We start from the raw sequence: 17,283 nt of genomic DNA, 5'->3' as shown, positions 1-17,283 counted from the left end.
TGCTAGGCTTCCAGTATGTCCAGTGGCAGATAAAACTGCATCTCTGAGGTTTATAAGGATGATGCGATGCTGATGGTCTTTTTCTATAAGCATTACATTGTAAATCATAATTTTCTTATTTTTTTTCTTATGTTCTTAACCTATTTTGCTAGGAGCTAATTTAATTTTGAAGCATTTTTTTCTTCTGTACTCACTTTTCCTACAGTGACCAAACCTCTGCTTAAGTGAAAGACTTTGATTTGAATTTCAATTACTCACAGAGACTCAAACACACTCTATTCCTTTCAATTATACATGTAGGTGAAAGGAGCAAGACTGTAGGAAGTTTCATTTAGTCTTTTAATCAATCATCTCATCAATTCATTTAATAGATGGTCTGAACAATAGCTGCAGTCATTTCCCTAAAGGTTAATGTTTAATTGATTAACGTTAAAATAGAGTTGGTCTTTGTTCAAAGTGTGGTATCCCACCTCCTTTATAAGACACTACACTCTACTAAGTAAGAGCACGAGGTTTCCTTATTAAGAAACTGTAACAGTTGTATGGCACTTCTCAGACAGAAGCTGTCTTTGTCTTTGTCTCTGTTGATTTTGAAGCCGCACTGAAAATATAGCATCTTATCTTATTTGATTTGATCCTGTATAGGAAAGGGAAACATCTGTGCAGAACAATTAAGTTGGTCCAGAAGTTAAACTCATACAGACATTGACAGAATTATAATGTGTTATGATGAGATTTTTGTTTGAATTGAAATCCAAATGCCGGAAAATGCTGCCACAAACCACATATTCATTAGTATTTTACATTATGTCTTTCAAGTTAAGTCTGTTTTTACCCTCTAGTGATGTATTTTAAAGACGTATAGTTGAAAAAGTGCATTTTATCTAACCCTCTCTTCATCTCGTGCATCTGTGGCAGAATGTACTGTTCTCTGCTGTAACAGAGTTTCAGTCATTTCTCCCACACAGTACGCTCTGTTGCACTTCCCTTTTCATGTTTTCATCTTGTTATTTTCCTTTCTATATCATGTTTTGCATTGTGAATCAGAGAAGAATGAATTATTTATGATGTGTGTCTGTTTAACAGGCCACGGCGGGAATGGTTTCCTAAAGTTCCAGGACTCTGAGGAGATTAGTAACGTGGAACTAGCGGATGCGTTTGAACAGATGTGGCAGAAAAGGAGGTAAATAAACTGGAAATATACATAGATGTTGGATTGAACAGGTCCTTGTGACATAACATCAAATACTGTGTCTCTCCTTGTCAAGTCCACTTCACTTCTTTCCCCTGAGGGCCAATTAGCTGTGCAGCATGTCAACAACAAATTGAGGGCATGAAACTTCTGGATATGAGCATCTTCTCTGGAAGCTTCTTTGGAAAATGTTCATGTTCATGTTGTTCTTTAGGGAATTAAAATATAGGTTGCAACAGTGCTTTGGTGCTAAAAGGTGCCGTTTCAAGAGGTAATTTAAGACTTTTTCTAAAAATGTAGTCTTTGCTTGACATTCTGTTATTGCTCCAGTGATGAAGAATTGTACTTACTTCACACTTCGATTTGACTTCAACAGCAACAGAGCACACATCGTTATCACTGTTGTTTCCACCTGAAAAGGTCAATGAACAGTAGCATTCTGGGATTTAAATTAAAGTCAGTGTATTTACGTTGAAATGTACTCGTATTCCTTATGCAGGGCTGTTACAGAGTACCTTAACACCAGATTTGAAGGCTGTGTTTCATCCCATCATCTCAGATGGAACATTTCTAGTGAGTTGAATATCTACACACTGAGCATCACCGAGGAGCTCTGATGCACTTGTAACATAACGCAGCGTTTGCAAAGGCTGGAATTTGCAAAAAGTGTTATGCATGTCCAACATGGCTGGAAACACATTGATTTGAAAAGACATAATTTATACCCTTTCTAAGGCTCAAATCTTCACTGTACTTGCTAAGTTAAGTGGACAGAGTAGGTACAGAGATCGACAGCACGTCAAGGGTATGTCCTTTTAAAGCAATTTGGAATCTCTGGGAGCGGTATGGAGCCAATTTTAAGTTTTTTTTCTTGGTTACCTTAAAACAAGTCTGCAGCTACTTCAGTTGTTCAGTAGAATTCAGCAGCGCTATTTTGCTGTGAAGCTCCAGACATTTTTTGCGGACTGTAAAACTTAACCCAACTTTCCATTGAATTGGAGGTGTGTACATGCACAGGGAATTTTCATTTTTCTGGGGAACTTTTCCTTGAATATAAAAGACATCAGTTTTATCAGCTTTTATAAACTTTATTTGACAAAATTCTGCCAGTTGTTTAAACTGCTTTGTTTCACTTATCAAATTAATCAAACACATCTCCTAATGCTACAATAGAGAATAAATTACTGCTATACATATATTCACACAACCTCTTGTTAGGGAGAGACGTTTTCTTTTCATAAATGGATCGGTTGCTTTTTCAGGTGTTTCATTGTTCAATTGGTGAATAGCGAGACACCAAATGAACAAAAAACAGCTTTCTGCTCTCAGCACCTCTATTGTCCTCCAAACCCATCAATAGAGAGTGTCTGGGTTACAGTCAGTTACCCCAGGCTGCTAGATAAAAGCTTAGTGACGCCAGCTTTGATGCTGATGTGATAATTGCAGGCTTGAACTGCCAAATTACAGTCACCATAGAGACTTGGCCACCTTCCTCCATCGTTCACAAACCACCTCAGTTCAGTCAACTGGATATAAAAGTGTCATCATGCATCATGCCTAAACAAGGGGAAGAAGTTAAAGTGAAATGTCTCCTTATTAGAGGGAGAAAGGGAGGAAGGGGGGGAGAAGCTGAGTGTGTGGGCGTGTTGGAGGGACTGAATGAAGCTGTTCTGGGTCACCATGGCAACTGCAGTATGAAAAATGGTTGGAAGGTTTGTCTGACACCAGGTTTTATTGGAACAAATACATGAGTGATATGCCAGCTGTGCCTTTTCTCATTAGTCCGGTTAGAGAATGTAGGTATATTATCCCTTGTGTATGTGTTTGTGTGTGTTTATGTCCAGGTACAATGAACTGCTCTTCATCATTGACACCTGTCAGGGCGCCTCCATGTACGAGAGGTTCTACTCTCCAAACCTCATGGCTCTGGCCAGCAGTCAAGTCGGAGAGGACTCCCTGTCGGTGAGTTGCGTACCCTCAGCCTAAGGAGATGAATTAGAAGCCAGTCTGTCAGGTTGTCTAAGAAGCAGTGTGGTTTGAAACTGAAGACGAAGCTTTGTTCACGTGTACTCCCACCATAGTACAAATTCTCCCACTCTAAACATTTAGTCTCAAATTTCTGCATTTTTTTTGTCCTGTCTTTAATGGATTTGGGGGAAGTCTTAGCTTAAGCTAATCCAGTGTTACCCAAGATGGTTTTAGTTAACGTTTTCTCAATATATTAGTTTCCTTCCTGAAATCTTCTTTTGAAAGAATAAAACTGAAGACATAGTCACCAATAAAAGCAAAGAAACCAGGCAGCATAATGTTTGAATCAAATAACAGAGACAGGGTCATGTAGCTTCAGTCTCAGTATTTTAGCTCAATATCATGAATGAAGCCGACAAGTGCACTTGAAGGATCTATTTTCTTTTAGTGGAGATTAATTACTGTTGTATTCCATGTACTATTTACTGTTTATTCCATTGCAACACAATCTCTGAGTAAAAAAGCAGCATAGTTCCTCAACCCATGTCTGCAAAGCACGAGACATTAAAACCTCTGTACATGTTGTGGTGATGGCAGTTGCTCATTATGACACCCTCACTGATTTAATTCCTCCCACACATTAAAAACAAAGCGCCGTCACAATTCTTGGACTGTTTCTGTTTGATCGGCAGCTGGAGGTTGGCCCGTGTATTCATTTGTGTGTCAGTCACAATGTCAGAATTCACAGGAATTATTCTTTAGTGATGACATACAAGAAGAAAACACAAGAAGATAAAAAAAAACCAAAAAACTGGTTCTGACTGTTAAAGAAATACCACCAAAGCATCTGTGCTGATTGAGTTCTGCTGGATATTGAATATTTATATTCTTGTATTTCTGTCCTCCTGTGATTTTGTAGCACCAGCCAGATTTGGCCATAGGAGTCCATTTGATGGATCGCTACACCTTCTACCTTCTGGAGTTCCTGGAGGACATCCATCCTGCAAGCAAAACCAACATGAATGACCTGGTGAGGATGTTCTTGCCTTTTACCCAACATCAGAGAGTGTACTTGTATTTTTAGAGTGGCGCCCGTATCCTATCACGTTCACATTACATATTTATGTCCTGACTGTCATATTGGGAGGTGGAGGGGGTGATGGTGAAGCTACAGGCTTGATGTGGGCTCTACAATGCGGCCAATTTAGTCCTTTTGTCTAAAAGAAAGACAAAGTTAAAATATGAGATTATTATTGAATGAGGTAGATAAGGGGGATGAGCATATCCTAATGGAGATAAAAACAAACCTTTAACCTGTGTCTTAAATTGTGCAGGTGCTAAATTAAAACAATGAGATGGCAGAGTGTTCCCGATCCCTGAGCCTCTGTTAATTAAACCCAGCTCTAATCAAGATGTTCTACAGATAGGAGGCCTGATGTTCTAGTTATTTTGAGTGATTTAATTTGTTAGCAAATGTCAGATGTGTGATTCTTATAGGTTTTATTTATAGGGTTCTGAGAAATTGTTGATGGGCCTTTTTCTTGTGGAAGACTTATTAAGTAACCCCCAAGAATTGTTTGAATTTATTGATGTATACTAACTGTTGGTTGTAGCCCAAAAATAGAGCAGAAATTATTGCTGTGGCAGAGTGACTCAGTTCCTGTAAAATCTTCTGGAGTTTGGTACCTACAGTAGATGTGAGATAATGGTTGTCCTACACTGTTCTCCTAGTCTAGTGTCAGGTATAAAGTTTCTGGCCAGATGAAAGTCACACAGGGCTCAGAGCACTTGAAGCAGAATGTCTGACACTGTGTTAAGGTTCTGGGCCTTTGACACATGACGGTGGTGAGTACATGCTGCTCCAGGCCATGGCTCAATCTCAACAGCACCTCCTTTTTCATCTTTTACACTTCTGCAGTGATCCACTTGCCCCGGGAGAGCACTCCTCATCCCCACCACCTTCCCTACCTTACTTCACCCAGAGTTAGAATCAAAATACTTGAAATCCTGCCTGTGGCACTCAGTCCGAACTCAATCAATTGCGCTGTGACTAAAGCTTATTATCCTTTCCAATTTTCCTGTTTCTGAAGATGCACTCTTTGTTCTTGTACCATTTTTGTCGAATTAAGGATTAATTCCATGGATTCCCCAGATGAGCCCACCAAGTTTTCTTTCTCTTTTTAAAATCCAGTCTACAAAATCTTCCCCTTTGTTGAAACAGAAATTGCCTCACCTCCCCATTAAAATCCCCCACCAGTCTTGTGTTTTTTCTTAAGTCCTGTTTGGCTGATAGAGATAACGTTCATTTCACTTTAATGATTTTATTTTCCTTTCAAATTGAGAGCCCAGTCAGAAACCTCACTGGTGAATCACACCCTTAAGAGGATTAACCCACAAGTGGTAACATACCAGGCTCTGAAAGATTTGTAATTGACGACGACATGCACAAATGTCGGGCTCCGTGCCTCTAATCTCCTCCGCACACTGTCACATATTTTAACACCTCCCACTGCAGCTTGAGCGATGTTTGACTACAGCTGGCTGCAAGATGCAGTCTGCTATCCGTGGAATGAAAAGTAGGAGACACAAACTCTTAAACACTCCTCTGTAGCCTGGTAAAGTGACTTACGACATATAATCAATGCTTTGAGCTAAAGCTTTGGACCGCAACACCAGAGTGGATATTATTATTGTTTTAGTTTTGTCGTCTGAGTGGCTCCAAAGGGAGTAGAGGCTGTTTGACTGTGAATGCTCCAGATATGCAGTAATTCAGAGATTTGTTGTCAGCTATTAAACTGATTGCTGGTTATTTTGCTAATTGACTGATAGATTTGCACACTTTAAGGGGAAAACGAGTCTCAATTCTGATTAAAGCTTCTTACATGTGAGTATTTTCTAGTGTCTTTGCTACTCTGTGATAATAAACTAAATACTTTTGGGTTCCAAGATTTAAACAAGCCTTTTGAGGACATCATCCTGGGCTTTGGTGTTATCCAAATTGTTCACCATTTTCTGATCATTTATAGACAATGAGAATGAAAATATTTGTCGGTTGCAGCCCTACAATATGCTGTCAGTTGCTCTGAGTCACGTATTTGTTTTGTCTGCTTCCGCAGTTCAAAGTATGTCCCAAGAGTCAGTGTGTGTCCACTCCAGGCCACCGTACTGACCTTTTCCTGAGGGATCCAGGAAGTGTACTCATCACAGATTTCTTTGGTAGCGTGCGCAAAGTGGAGATCACCATGGAAACTATTGACTTGACCGACCCCATCGAGCAGGTGGAGCAGAGGTAAGCTGAGTTTGTTTGTTTGTCTTCTACCTTCTAACGTGTCCGTATGGCAGCTGGTGCACATGGCAGTGCAGCGGCCGGTAGCTTCTTTACATTCCATTTTTGTTTCCATTTATCGATTTCCTTACACTTATCTGCACTGGAGAAGAAAGTGTGGGTTTTGGATTAAGAGCAGAGAACTATAAAAATGTAATTTTTTTTCATTTGTTTTGCACCCCTGTGCTGTGTGATGATGATTAAATCACCTTGGGCCATTCATATAAAACAGATAACAGCTATTTGAAGAAACCCACATTGTTCAAACTGTATTTTGCAGTCATGAATTTTATAGATGTTTTTATTTAACGTGGAAACCATCAAACTCCCTTCCAGTGTTTAGTTTATTCATTCATTTAGTGTAAAAATGGTTAACATGAAAGCAGATATAAATGGTGCGAGGAACCCAACTATATTTTCTCAGGAGATTTTATGCCTAGTGGCAAACAAAATTGCTTAGTGAAAAGGGAAGTTTATAGGAAATCTAGTTACTTCATAAGTTAAACCAAAAACCTTGTGTATTAATAGTTTTTGCAGAGTTGCTAAGCTTTTCAACATGAGAAATGTTGAAAAACACACTTTGATACGCTTATTATTATATTAAACCCTGAATGAAGATAGATAAACCTTTTCATTGCAGTACTCTTCTATTCCCCTCAAAACAAATCAGTGTCTACCTTGAAATATCTTCTAACAGCCTTCTCTTTCAGTGAATGTTTTACTTGATTTATACCATTTATTAACTTTTTTTAAAGGCCAAATACATGAGGAACTGAAAGTAACACAAAGATATTAAAATGCTCTGCTAATATCATTGCAGTGCAAATACTTACAGTAATTCGGGTAATTTAGCTGTACAGTACAGTAATGTTTGAGGTGGATTAGTGACAACCTGGACGTAAAAGCCTTAATTGAGGTCAGTTTCTGTTTGTTTTAAGTGAAGTGCTTTGGGCGAAACTCATTCTCTCTTTGGTTCCCAACTAACTAGACTTCGATTTCTATTTAGAACTCGTCACATTAGTGATATTGATTTCTCCATTAATGATTTGTTGAGTGGCCTGTTTCAGGGAGAGTAGACCACACATTGGGCTTTGCTATGGCTACCCTGTAAGGCTGACCAATAAATGATTATTTAAGGTGACAATAAAGCTAATTTAGATGGTGTTCCTTGTTTTTTAATCAGTACCAGCACTTCTTGTTCAATTTCACAGTAAAATGATTAATTGATCCCCATCTAGCCTCATCAGGCTGCTGTTCTGTAATTCTTTGTAAGCGGTGTTAAGCAAGCAGCAGCATTTCTGATGGATTATCTGTGGCACCATCCTGCGGTAAACTGGCAAAGTGCATTCAAGTTGTATTAAGCACATTCCTTCATTGCATCAGGTTGACACGTGCTGTGATAAATACATTTGGTCACTAGATGGCTGCAGAGAGCCGTCAAACTATTACAAATCATCCCCTCAGAATCCTCTGTAACTGGGGACATATTGTTTGCTTTCTGGTATTGGCCTGCTCACCGACACACTAATCCCATAATAAGGACGATCACCAGGCGTTTCAGGAAACACACAGATGACGCACCGCTATGTAAACAGCCATCCATATTGACTCAGATTGCGGTGCTGTACAAACAGATGTGATGGAAATTAAAACTTTATTCACGATTACGCTCCCTCTACTTCTATTAATTTCATTAAGCTGGGATTTAATTGTGCCACCGGGAGGTATTATAGTTGAAGAATCTTATGTGGTTGGCTGCTAATTAGTAATTAGAGGTAATCGCCACACCGATTTTACTCTTTGGCTGTTTTGGCCTCAGGCTACTTGAGTAATTTCACACAACTTCCCCCATTACTTTATTATTGATTGCCCAACACATTAGGCCTACTGATCCCGAATGCAACAGAGAAACACAGCCCTGGTGTTATCGAGCGGCTGTTGGCCTAAATCAGTCCTAGAGAGAGTCGTTTTATCTCCAATTCTGATGTAAGAAACCAGCAACCCCTTGATTCATTTGATGTTTAATGGAGTTAAGTTTATTCCTAGAGCTCCAATAGCATCTTTTTCTTTTTTTTTAAGGGATGATCGATAACAATATTATGAATGTTCAAAGATATTAGAGAGGCTAAGTACACTTTCAGTAATTGTGTATGTTTCCATAGAATTGCTGGATAATGTCACACTTGTATTCACTGCTAATTTGAAAGGGAGGTTTGGTATGCAAGGACATTAGGCAGAGAAACCAAGGCTGTTGTCATGCTCTTGAAATAATTTCATTCTGTAATGTGTTGCCAGAAGAATTGAAGAACTGGTGTTTTCAAGGTGACTGTGGAACCAGTGTGAAATATGTGTAGTTCAATACACATAATGATGGTTAGGCAGTGTCCCTTGTGAAGCGAAATTAGAATAGACCACTTGATAATCCTACAAGGTCCTCCTCTGCAGGTTCTATTTCTCTCATCCAAGAAATTGACTGAATGTTGTTGTCAACAAGCTTGCATCTGTCAGGTTAGCTCAAAAGCAAAACTCCTCGTCTTCAGCTGTTGCACAGAACTGAAACTCTGTGCTGAGCTGATGAAATTCAGTGACAGAAGAATCCAATGTCATGCACAAAAATGTGTGTCTCTCTGGACTTAAACCCTGGGAAAGACCAGCAGCATTGCTAGAAACAGTGTAACTAAATGGGGCTGCAATTATGACTGAAATGTGGCTAGTGAGCGGTGAAAGCAGAATTGAAATACTTAGACAATTAATGGATTGGTCTATCCACAGACAATGATCTTTGAATTGGTTAATCAGTGGGTTGTGTTTCAAGAACTCTTAAACACTGCCAAAAATGTGAGGATTTTCTGCTTTGTCATATTTTATATGAGCTATTTCTAAGTTGTCACCTCAGGCTCTAATTATAATCGGCTTTTCTCCACTTTGTTTTTTTTTTTTTTTTTTAACAATCAATTAATTGGGAGAATAATCTTCAAATTAACAGTCATGACAGTAGCTGTTGTTTGTATCCCACTCACAGTCATCATTCCACCTCCTTTAAAGAAATAAAAATAAAAATTAGTCAGGCTTTTGTGTGCAAATTCAGATCTGAACTTGGTTAAACCCCAAGCCAACTAATCTGGATCTTCAAAAACACAATCGCTGATAAACTACAGAAGCCGGATCTTTATTAGACCCCTGTCTGGGCACTACTGGTACAACTTTACCAGTGCTATTATTTAACTCGAATAGCGTTTCATAAGACCTGAAAAATGGGTTGTAGTGAGCTCTGTGAGTTCCCGCAGAGAAGAGATCACAGATGCCCTCTGAAACAAGCTGTTATTTAATATAGCACTGCTTTAATCCACTTTTGTCAGCTTGTTCGGCCACTCAGACAAGTGGAGGAGGATTTTTAGAGAAGATGAGAATGTGTTCTAGTGTGTACGTCGGTCTCTTTCTCATTCCCTTTCTTGCCTTCCCCTCGTCACTCTCATGCCTCTCTTATTCTCTCTTCTCCTCTCACCCATTTGTAAACGGCCGGTTTTTTTCCTCAGAACAGGCTCTTCCATTAAGTGAATTGCACTTGATGGAGAGGACATTTTAATGGACCCCCTCAATCCTCTTCATTATACATAGGCTTAACAGTGTAATGACATCGTCTGGTTACTCACTTCCAGCCATAGGTGCTTGTTGACCGAAAAGGGACTTCCTGTGGGTTACAAGGCTCCCAGTATGATATAATAACAGCTATCAAATTAAAGGTGAATTCATATCCCATCAAGCTGTGCAGTAAATTAAGTCTGATTTGTGACCTGCAGCACTGTGTAGAGCCTACAAAAACTACTTGGGTCATTAGTAGAGCAGATGTTAAAAGGAAATTTATTTGACCTAAAGATGGCAGCTGGAGACAGCAGTGATATCAGAGCTGGAGGTGGGGAATGTGGGGAGGGGCAGCCACATCCATTAGAATCAGCTAAGTGGATTAAAAAATCCTCTTCAAAAAAAGAATCTCTTTATGGAAAATAAAGTGGAAAGTGGTTTGAATTGAATTAGAGCTCATCTCTTGTGCTAAGTGAAAAGAGGGGGAATCGGCGGTGAGACATCGCTGCTCTCACCGACATGTTTCCAGCAGCAGAACGAGCTGGGAGCTCATGGGGGGCTCAGCGGGAGATCGTCTCCAGGCCTGTTTTCTTCTGTCTCTGTTCCAGTCCGTCAAAGCAACTTCTGCCCTCCCGCACAGACATGGTGAGAAGAGGGAAGGGGCAGAGAAATGGAGTTGAATGGAAAGGGATAAAGACAGGAAAATAAAGAAGGAAGGGCAAGAGAGTGTAAGCCCCGGAGAAAAATGTGATGTAGCTCAGTGAGAAGAAAGAGACAGGAAGAAAAAGGAGAACAGGTTCGCTTCACACAGTGAGTGGTTGGAGGAGAGCCATGGTGGTTCACTCGAGGATATATGGCCCCAGTTTGTCAGCTGCTGCCTGACCTGAACTTTCTTTGATTAGCTGAAGACAGCCACTCAGTTGAGCCTCCTCTCAACAGTGAACTTTAGCTGAGACTCCTTGATCAGATTGTGATGTTGAGGTAATTCAGTCTTTCAGAAAACAGAGAGAGAGAGAGAGAGAGAGAGAGGGAGAGAGAGAGACTGTTAGTGTTCACAGAGTTGACAACATTTCCCAAGAGGACACAGAACGAGGGTTGCAATCAATCGTAGTTTAAAATGTCAGTTTTGTAAACGTGACGACCTAACTACATTTATTGTTTCGGATCTCGCTGTAAAAAGGAACATTATGGAGTCTATTATGAATAAAGGTTGTACAGCGAGGAAAATTAAACACACCAAAGCAACTGGCCGACCGCAGGTGTAACAAAGAAACATGGCGTGGCAGCTGATGTCACATAGCAACAAGTTCTGGCAAAGTTACACATGCTGTTACAGTATAACACCTACGCAAGAGAGATTTTCAATTTCTTTCATCTTTGATCTGAGTTCATGTGTATTTTTTTGTACCGTTTCTATTTACTGTTTTATTTTCGTGCCAAAAGGCAGCAAATGTTAATAACAAAAGTCAAAAAATGCTCTTTGTGACTAAATGCATCCATAATGTTGTGAAATCAATGCTTTATGATCGTGAAATCCTAAACTCAGCTGTCAAACATATGCGTCCAAAGCGTCCGATTGATGACTGCAAAGGCCATAGCTTATAAAAACCATTTTCATACTCCTCAAACCATTCACTGACCCCTTGTTCCCTGTGAATGAGGGCATTGCCATCCTAGAAGAGCCCAATCCCATTAGCATAGAAATGTGTCATCAGAGGATAAACGTGATCATCACTCAGAACAACTTTATATGGATTTGCAGTGACCCTTCCCTCTAAGGGGATCAGTAGACCCGAACCGTGCCAGTAAAATGTCCCACACAGCATAACAATGCCACTGTTTGCTTTTTTCTCCACCCATTTTTTTCAGGGTTTTTCTTTTCATTTATCACCCGTCTTCCGGTAACATAGTTTGGAGCGTACAAGTTTGGAAAACAAAGAAAATCAAAAGAAAAACACATAAATTACGTAATATCTGGACGCTTCCTCTAAGAGCTATCAGGCAGCAGAGCTATCATACACTTATCATTGTAATAGGTATGGAGTTGTTCCAGAAAAGACATTAATTCTTTCCAAATTCCTCAGGTTTGTCTTTCAGAGCAAATTCTATTTTTCTTGGGTGGATGGTACCCGGAGAGTCATTAAACTAATAGTGCACTGAAGGTGGCTTCTTTTGTTTTTCTCCGCTGTAGTTGTAATTCATCTTAGTTGCAGATATTGCTAAAACTGAAGAAAGCTGACACCAAAGAATCATGATGTAATCAAGATGAGTGAATCAGCCAGTTGTAGCCAGAATGGGAACTATTTCTGGACTTTTAATGTGAAAAACCCAATTTATGATTTCTGCTGACAAGAGAAACTTTGACAATATAGCTTCACAGGATACATACAGTTTCGGTTTAAATTTAAAAATAAAGATGTCTTACTCCCAATAAATACCAATAAAAGACCAAATCAGTAATGGTCTTGTCGGCTTCTGAATACTTTCTTATTTTTAGACTGTCTGTTGCGCTCATTCTCATGCCGATTTGTTTGATTTCTAAACAGTAAGTAAGGATGAAACAGCTGAACACTGTAGTGTTAAGCAAAATAAATTGCCTTTTTGTTTGGGATACTATTCTCAGATGTAGATTTGGTGCTCTAGTTGGTATTAACAGCAGAAGGATGGTGTTTGTGGGATTGACTCATAATGAGCCACAGTGTTCATGTGTGTCATTTATGCTTATTTAATCAGTTGTTGGGTATCACTGGAAGAAGGAGAGCCCTGTGTGTTCTGTATCAGAAAGGTCACAGGTTTAATACATCCTGCCCCACATTAACCAATGTCCATCTATCAGCTGCCATGGGAAGACCTTTTTCACTGTCCTGAAGCCAGGCACTTAACCTCAGCGTACTCCATTAATATAAAGTTGCTGTAGCTAAGAGCATTACTTCAGTGCTTCAAATCTAAATTGATTTATTCCTAACACACAACTCGCACGTTTTGTGGCCAGGTTTCATTGGGTAATGAAAGGCCCAGAGTAGCCCATCTTTCATTTTGAAAACTGAGCCGTGTTCTTGTTACATCAGGTTATTCTTCTTTGTATACAGGCCTCTGATACAAGGACACACACACACACACACACACACACACACACACACACACACACACACACACACTCCAGAGAAACATGAAGCCTTAAACAGTGAACTACAATATAAGGTGACAACACAACACATTTCAATTAAATGAATGCACTAAAGTACTTCAGCGGAGTACACTTTGAAGGTTAAAATACTTAAAAAAAAATATAATGAAACAATTTGGGGATGATTCAGGCCAGAGGTGAAAAAGGTTAGCCTGGAGCCCTGCCTCATTTCTCTGAGCTTCTCCAGCCTTTACGAGGTTACCAATAGCAGCTTTTATCATGATACATCAAAATTTCTCATTGAACTGTTGCTATCGAATTGCAGTTTGGCAAATGTTGCTGCCTTGTTTTGACAAGGAGTAAGAATGCCTAGAAAAAGACAATATTTCTGCAGCTGCTCATTGATTTTGATACTTCATTTAAACGTCATCATGAGTCTGGCATTGTTTCTTGACTGAAATCCTAAATTGATGGAGGTTTAGAGAAGAGTCCTAGATTTTAGAGAAAATTACCTTAATTTGAAATGCATTACAATCAAAAGTAGACCCGTCCAAGTGTTTTTTTTGACTCTTTGTCATTGAGCACCAGGGTCTGTGTAAATACTGAGTACATTAAAGTCTCTCACTTCTCGGCATGCTTTCTGACTGACCCACTCTGGAAGCCCTTTTTCTGTAGTTTTTGTGGATTAAGCTAATTCAGTGCCTCACTGCTCATGCCACACTAAAAGCTGAACCAGAATTTTGTATTTACTTTAACTGGCAAAGAGCTGCCAAGATGAAGCGCCGTCAGAGTAAATCAGAGAATTCTTAGAGGATGAGGCACCGTGGAGAGCTGATGTTTGCTGTGTAGCATCAACAACAAACATTGGCTGCATTTACTTGTTTACCTGTTCAACAAATATAACACCAACCCTGTGTGAGTATCAGAGCTGACTGTGAAGCTCACTCTTACTGCACTGATTGGTTTTTCTAAAATCCAACTGAACGTCAAAGTGCACTGTGGGAAGTAAAGGGTGCCAACGAGGTTAGAGGTCTACTAACACGTCTAAAATGGTAAAACTCTGGTTAGTAAGTTGCCTAAAATGTAGATTTTGTGTGTAGTATCACTCCATTTGTCTTTTCCTGAAGGCTTTTGTGATATACACAAGATCCATTCTGCTCACATCCATTATTATTGAGATGGTTTTGACTCTCATGGTTCCACAGGATGATTATTTTTTCATTTATCAAGAGAAAGAAAAGTGGATTCATTTGCATCAATTTGCGCTGCATATCATTGACTCGGCTCTGAAACGTTCTGTCAATCACACACACCTCGGCTACACGCTCACTGCCAACAGAAACACTGGAGTCTGTTCCTCTTCCTGACAGCTTCTCTTCATCACTGAATGACGGCAGCCCACATGACAAAAGCTCAATCTTTCCAAAGTGCAGTTTACTTAGTTCAGGTAAATGCCAATGAGTTCTGTTTTGTGTGTGATTTGTCTTACAGTCCTGTGAATGAAGAGCTGCAAAAGGAGAAGAACTCGTATGTGGACCAGCTGCCACTGTCTGAGATCATCCATCAGGTAAGAGACACACAGCAGGGTCTGTTGGGGATACTCGAAACACATCAACAGGCCGGCGCAGACATTCTTAACATCCATTTTACGAGTGATTAAATGTTTAATATTCGTGTTTGTAATCTTTATACCTTGTGCGTAGGCAGCCATTTATTAGTGCTCCTGTGTTTCTGTAATTTGAAGTGTGTCCATGCTTGTCCTTAATTTGGACGCGGAAGAGAAAGTTATATGCAACATCCACCAACTGATTCTTTGTGTCGTTTCCATGGTGACAGCTCTAAGTGTGAAATGTAAGTGCCTCCTGGTCTCAGTGTGGAGGGGCCACCGTGAAATTCAGCAGAATGGATAGGCAGGATTGTGGCGAGAAATTGTGCATTCACCTCATTCCCAAATGGATTGTGGCTTTCAGTCGGCCCGACCTTCACAAATGAACACCTATTCCTCCTCATTGCACCTTTAGTACATGTGCTCTGCATTCAAAACAGACATTCTCGGGTCCTGTGTCGTTCTTGTAAGATTTTCCATTATGAACCTATTAAAAATACCATTTCTGTGCTTCCTCTTCAACTTGTGCTTCTGAAAGTAAAGAAGTCACATTAATCTTTGCCACAGGCAGGAGCACACACAAGTGTTGCTTACATTTGGGGTTCAGATGCCTCTGAGAAAAATACTTGGAGATTAATTTGATGTGGATGTAAAAACATGACCTTACACAGTATTATACAGTGCAAAATCCCTTGAATGCTGCGATTATTTAGTCGATCAAAAGAAAATTAATCACCAACTGTTCTGACAATCAGTTGATTGTTTCAGTCATTTTTCAGCTTTTCTTTCAAAACTATGACAGTAAATGAAGACTATCAGGATACTGGACCATAGGTCGGGCGCAAGAAACTATTTGAAGATTTAATTTTCCACATTTTGTTCATTATATTTGATAGAGTGAAGAATTAAACAATGCTGAAAATGATCAGAACAAAAATGAATAAGGAAAATAACTGTGAGTCTGTCAGAATTTATGCTGTAGTAGTATTGGATTTCACTTTGACAGTTTCAACAAAAACAATCACATTTAAGGTCAAACATTGGAAGTATTTTTCAGAGCTTTTTAATGAATTGCATTTAATTGCATAAGTGTTTCTGTTCTGTGGTTCGGCCACCGCTTACATTCAAACAGTACTAATCAATCATAGTTAGCCACTAGCTGGTAAACATATCATGCGGCATTTAGCAGGTAAAGAGCCACATATTTCCCACAGGAGTTGTCAGGGATAAAAATCAAGCAAAAAAAAAAAAAAGTTGGGCTTTCATTCGCCAGGTGTACAAAAACACAACCCCATGTCTGTTTGATGTGCTGACATGCTAGCACATTAGGCATAACCACTTTATACGGATACTGCTGTGAATGGTAGGTGATGCAAGTTTGAGCATGTTTGTTTCAGTTTATGTTGTTTTTCTACAAATGCTGTAAGCTTACACCAGATGCAAAGATGTATTCAGCGTTTTTACTGTTTTAAGCAGTTCAGATACCTTGAAAAAGTGATCTGATTACTGATTATTCCTTTAAAAAGTAACATAGTTACTTTACTGATTACTTGTAACTAAGTTACTTTATCAACACCCCCACCGCCTCAACATAAAAATGACAGCCGGTTTTGCCAATACTCGCTTTATTGGAAGTGCATTTCTAACAGTAACTCCAAGCATTGATAGTAGCAGGGATCTTGTTTATTATGGCGTGAAACGAGGGCAAGTCAAACATGTTTAAGGGCAGAATTTCCTCTAGAACATACCGCCCGACCAACTTCTACAACTCTCCCACTCTTACTTGTTTTGCACCGAAGTCAAGCTTTTGTTGTTTGGGTAGTTCCTTCATGCAGAAGTCGACGCCGTGGCTCGCAGCTCTCTGCTTAACACCACCTGCTGCGACTCCAAATGTTTCTTCAAATTTGATGTTGTGTTTTGAAGCTTGGTGGTACTTTGTCGCCAGCACAGAGTGTACAACAAGCCTTAATATTCTCATCTTCAGCTGACACAAATATATATTTTTACTGAGGAAAATGACAAAAATAATAGTAATGCACAGTTACTTGAATAAGTAACCTTAATTCAATTACCGGTTTGGAAATATTAATATTAGATTACTCGTTACTGAAAAAAAGTGGTCAGATTAGAGTAACGTGCTACTAAGTAACATGTTACCGGCATCACTGGTTTTAAGCCCAGAAAAGGACAATTTGTTTTTCAGAGCTGAATCTACACTAACTCCAGGATAGCTGTGTACCAGAAATTTTTCTATCTATATTCAAGTTTAATGGGTATCTACCACTAAAGTTTGTAGTGCAATCTCAGCGTCCTGTCAACAAATACAACTTTTTTTTAAATAGTTAAGTAGTTACATCTTCCACAAAGTCTTGGCCATAAGCATGCTGTCTAAATTTTATCGGATATCATCTTACAGATACTCTGATACCTGAACTTTGCCCATTTGCCCTTTGCCCATATTTGACAATAATGTCTGTCTCCAC

General features: G+C 39.4%; 1 protein-coding gene across 1 annotated transcript in view; it reads left to right on the top strand.

Moving 5' to 3' along the window:
• The window catches only part of pigk (phosphatidylinositol glycan anchor biosynthesis, class K), a 31,590-nt gene that overhangs the window by 3,329 nt on the left and 10,978 nt on the right, over nucleotides 1–17,283 (top strand). Inside the window, exons 6-10 of the mRNA XM_037083246.1 lie at nucleotides 1,087–1,183; nucleotides 3,037–3,154; nucleotides 4,080–4,190; nucleotides 6,277–6,449; nucleotides 14,686–14,761. Coding sequence (XP_036939141.1) covers nucleotides 1,087–1,183; nucleotides 3,037–3,154; nucleotides 4,080–4,190; nucleotides 6,277–6,449; nucleotides 14,686–14,761 — 575 coding nt within the window. The remainder of the gene's footprint in view (nucleotides 1–1,086; nucleotides 1,184–3,036; nucleotides 3,155–4,079; nucleotides 4,191–6,276; nucleotides 6,450–14,685; nucleotides 14,762–17,283) is intronic.

Source organism: Acanthopagrus latus, chromosome 21 (genome assembly GCF_904848185.1).
Source record: "Acanthopagrus latus isolate v.2019 chromosome 21, fAcaLat1.1, whole genome shotgun sequence".
Classification (NCBI taxonomy): Eukaryota; Metazoa; Chordata; class Actinopteri; order Spariformes; family Sparidae; genus Acanthopagrus; species Acanthopagrus latus.
Note: the sequence above shows the minus strand (reverse complement) of the source record. Positions and strands in the feature narration are given on the sequence as shown.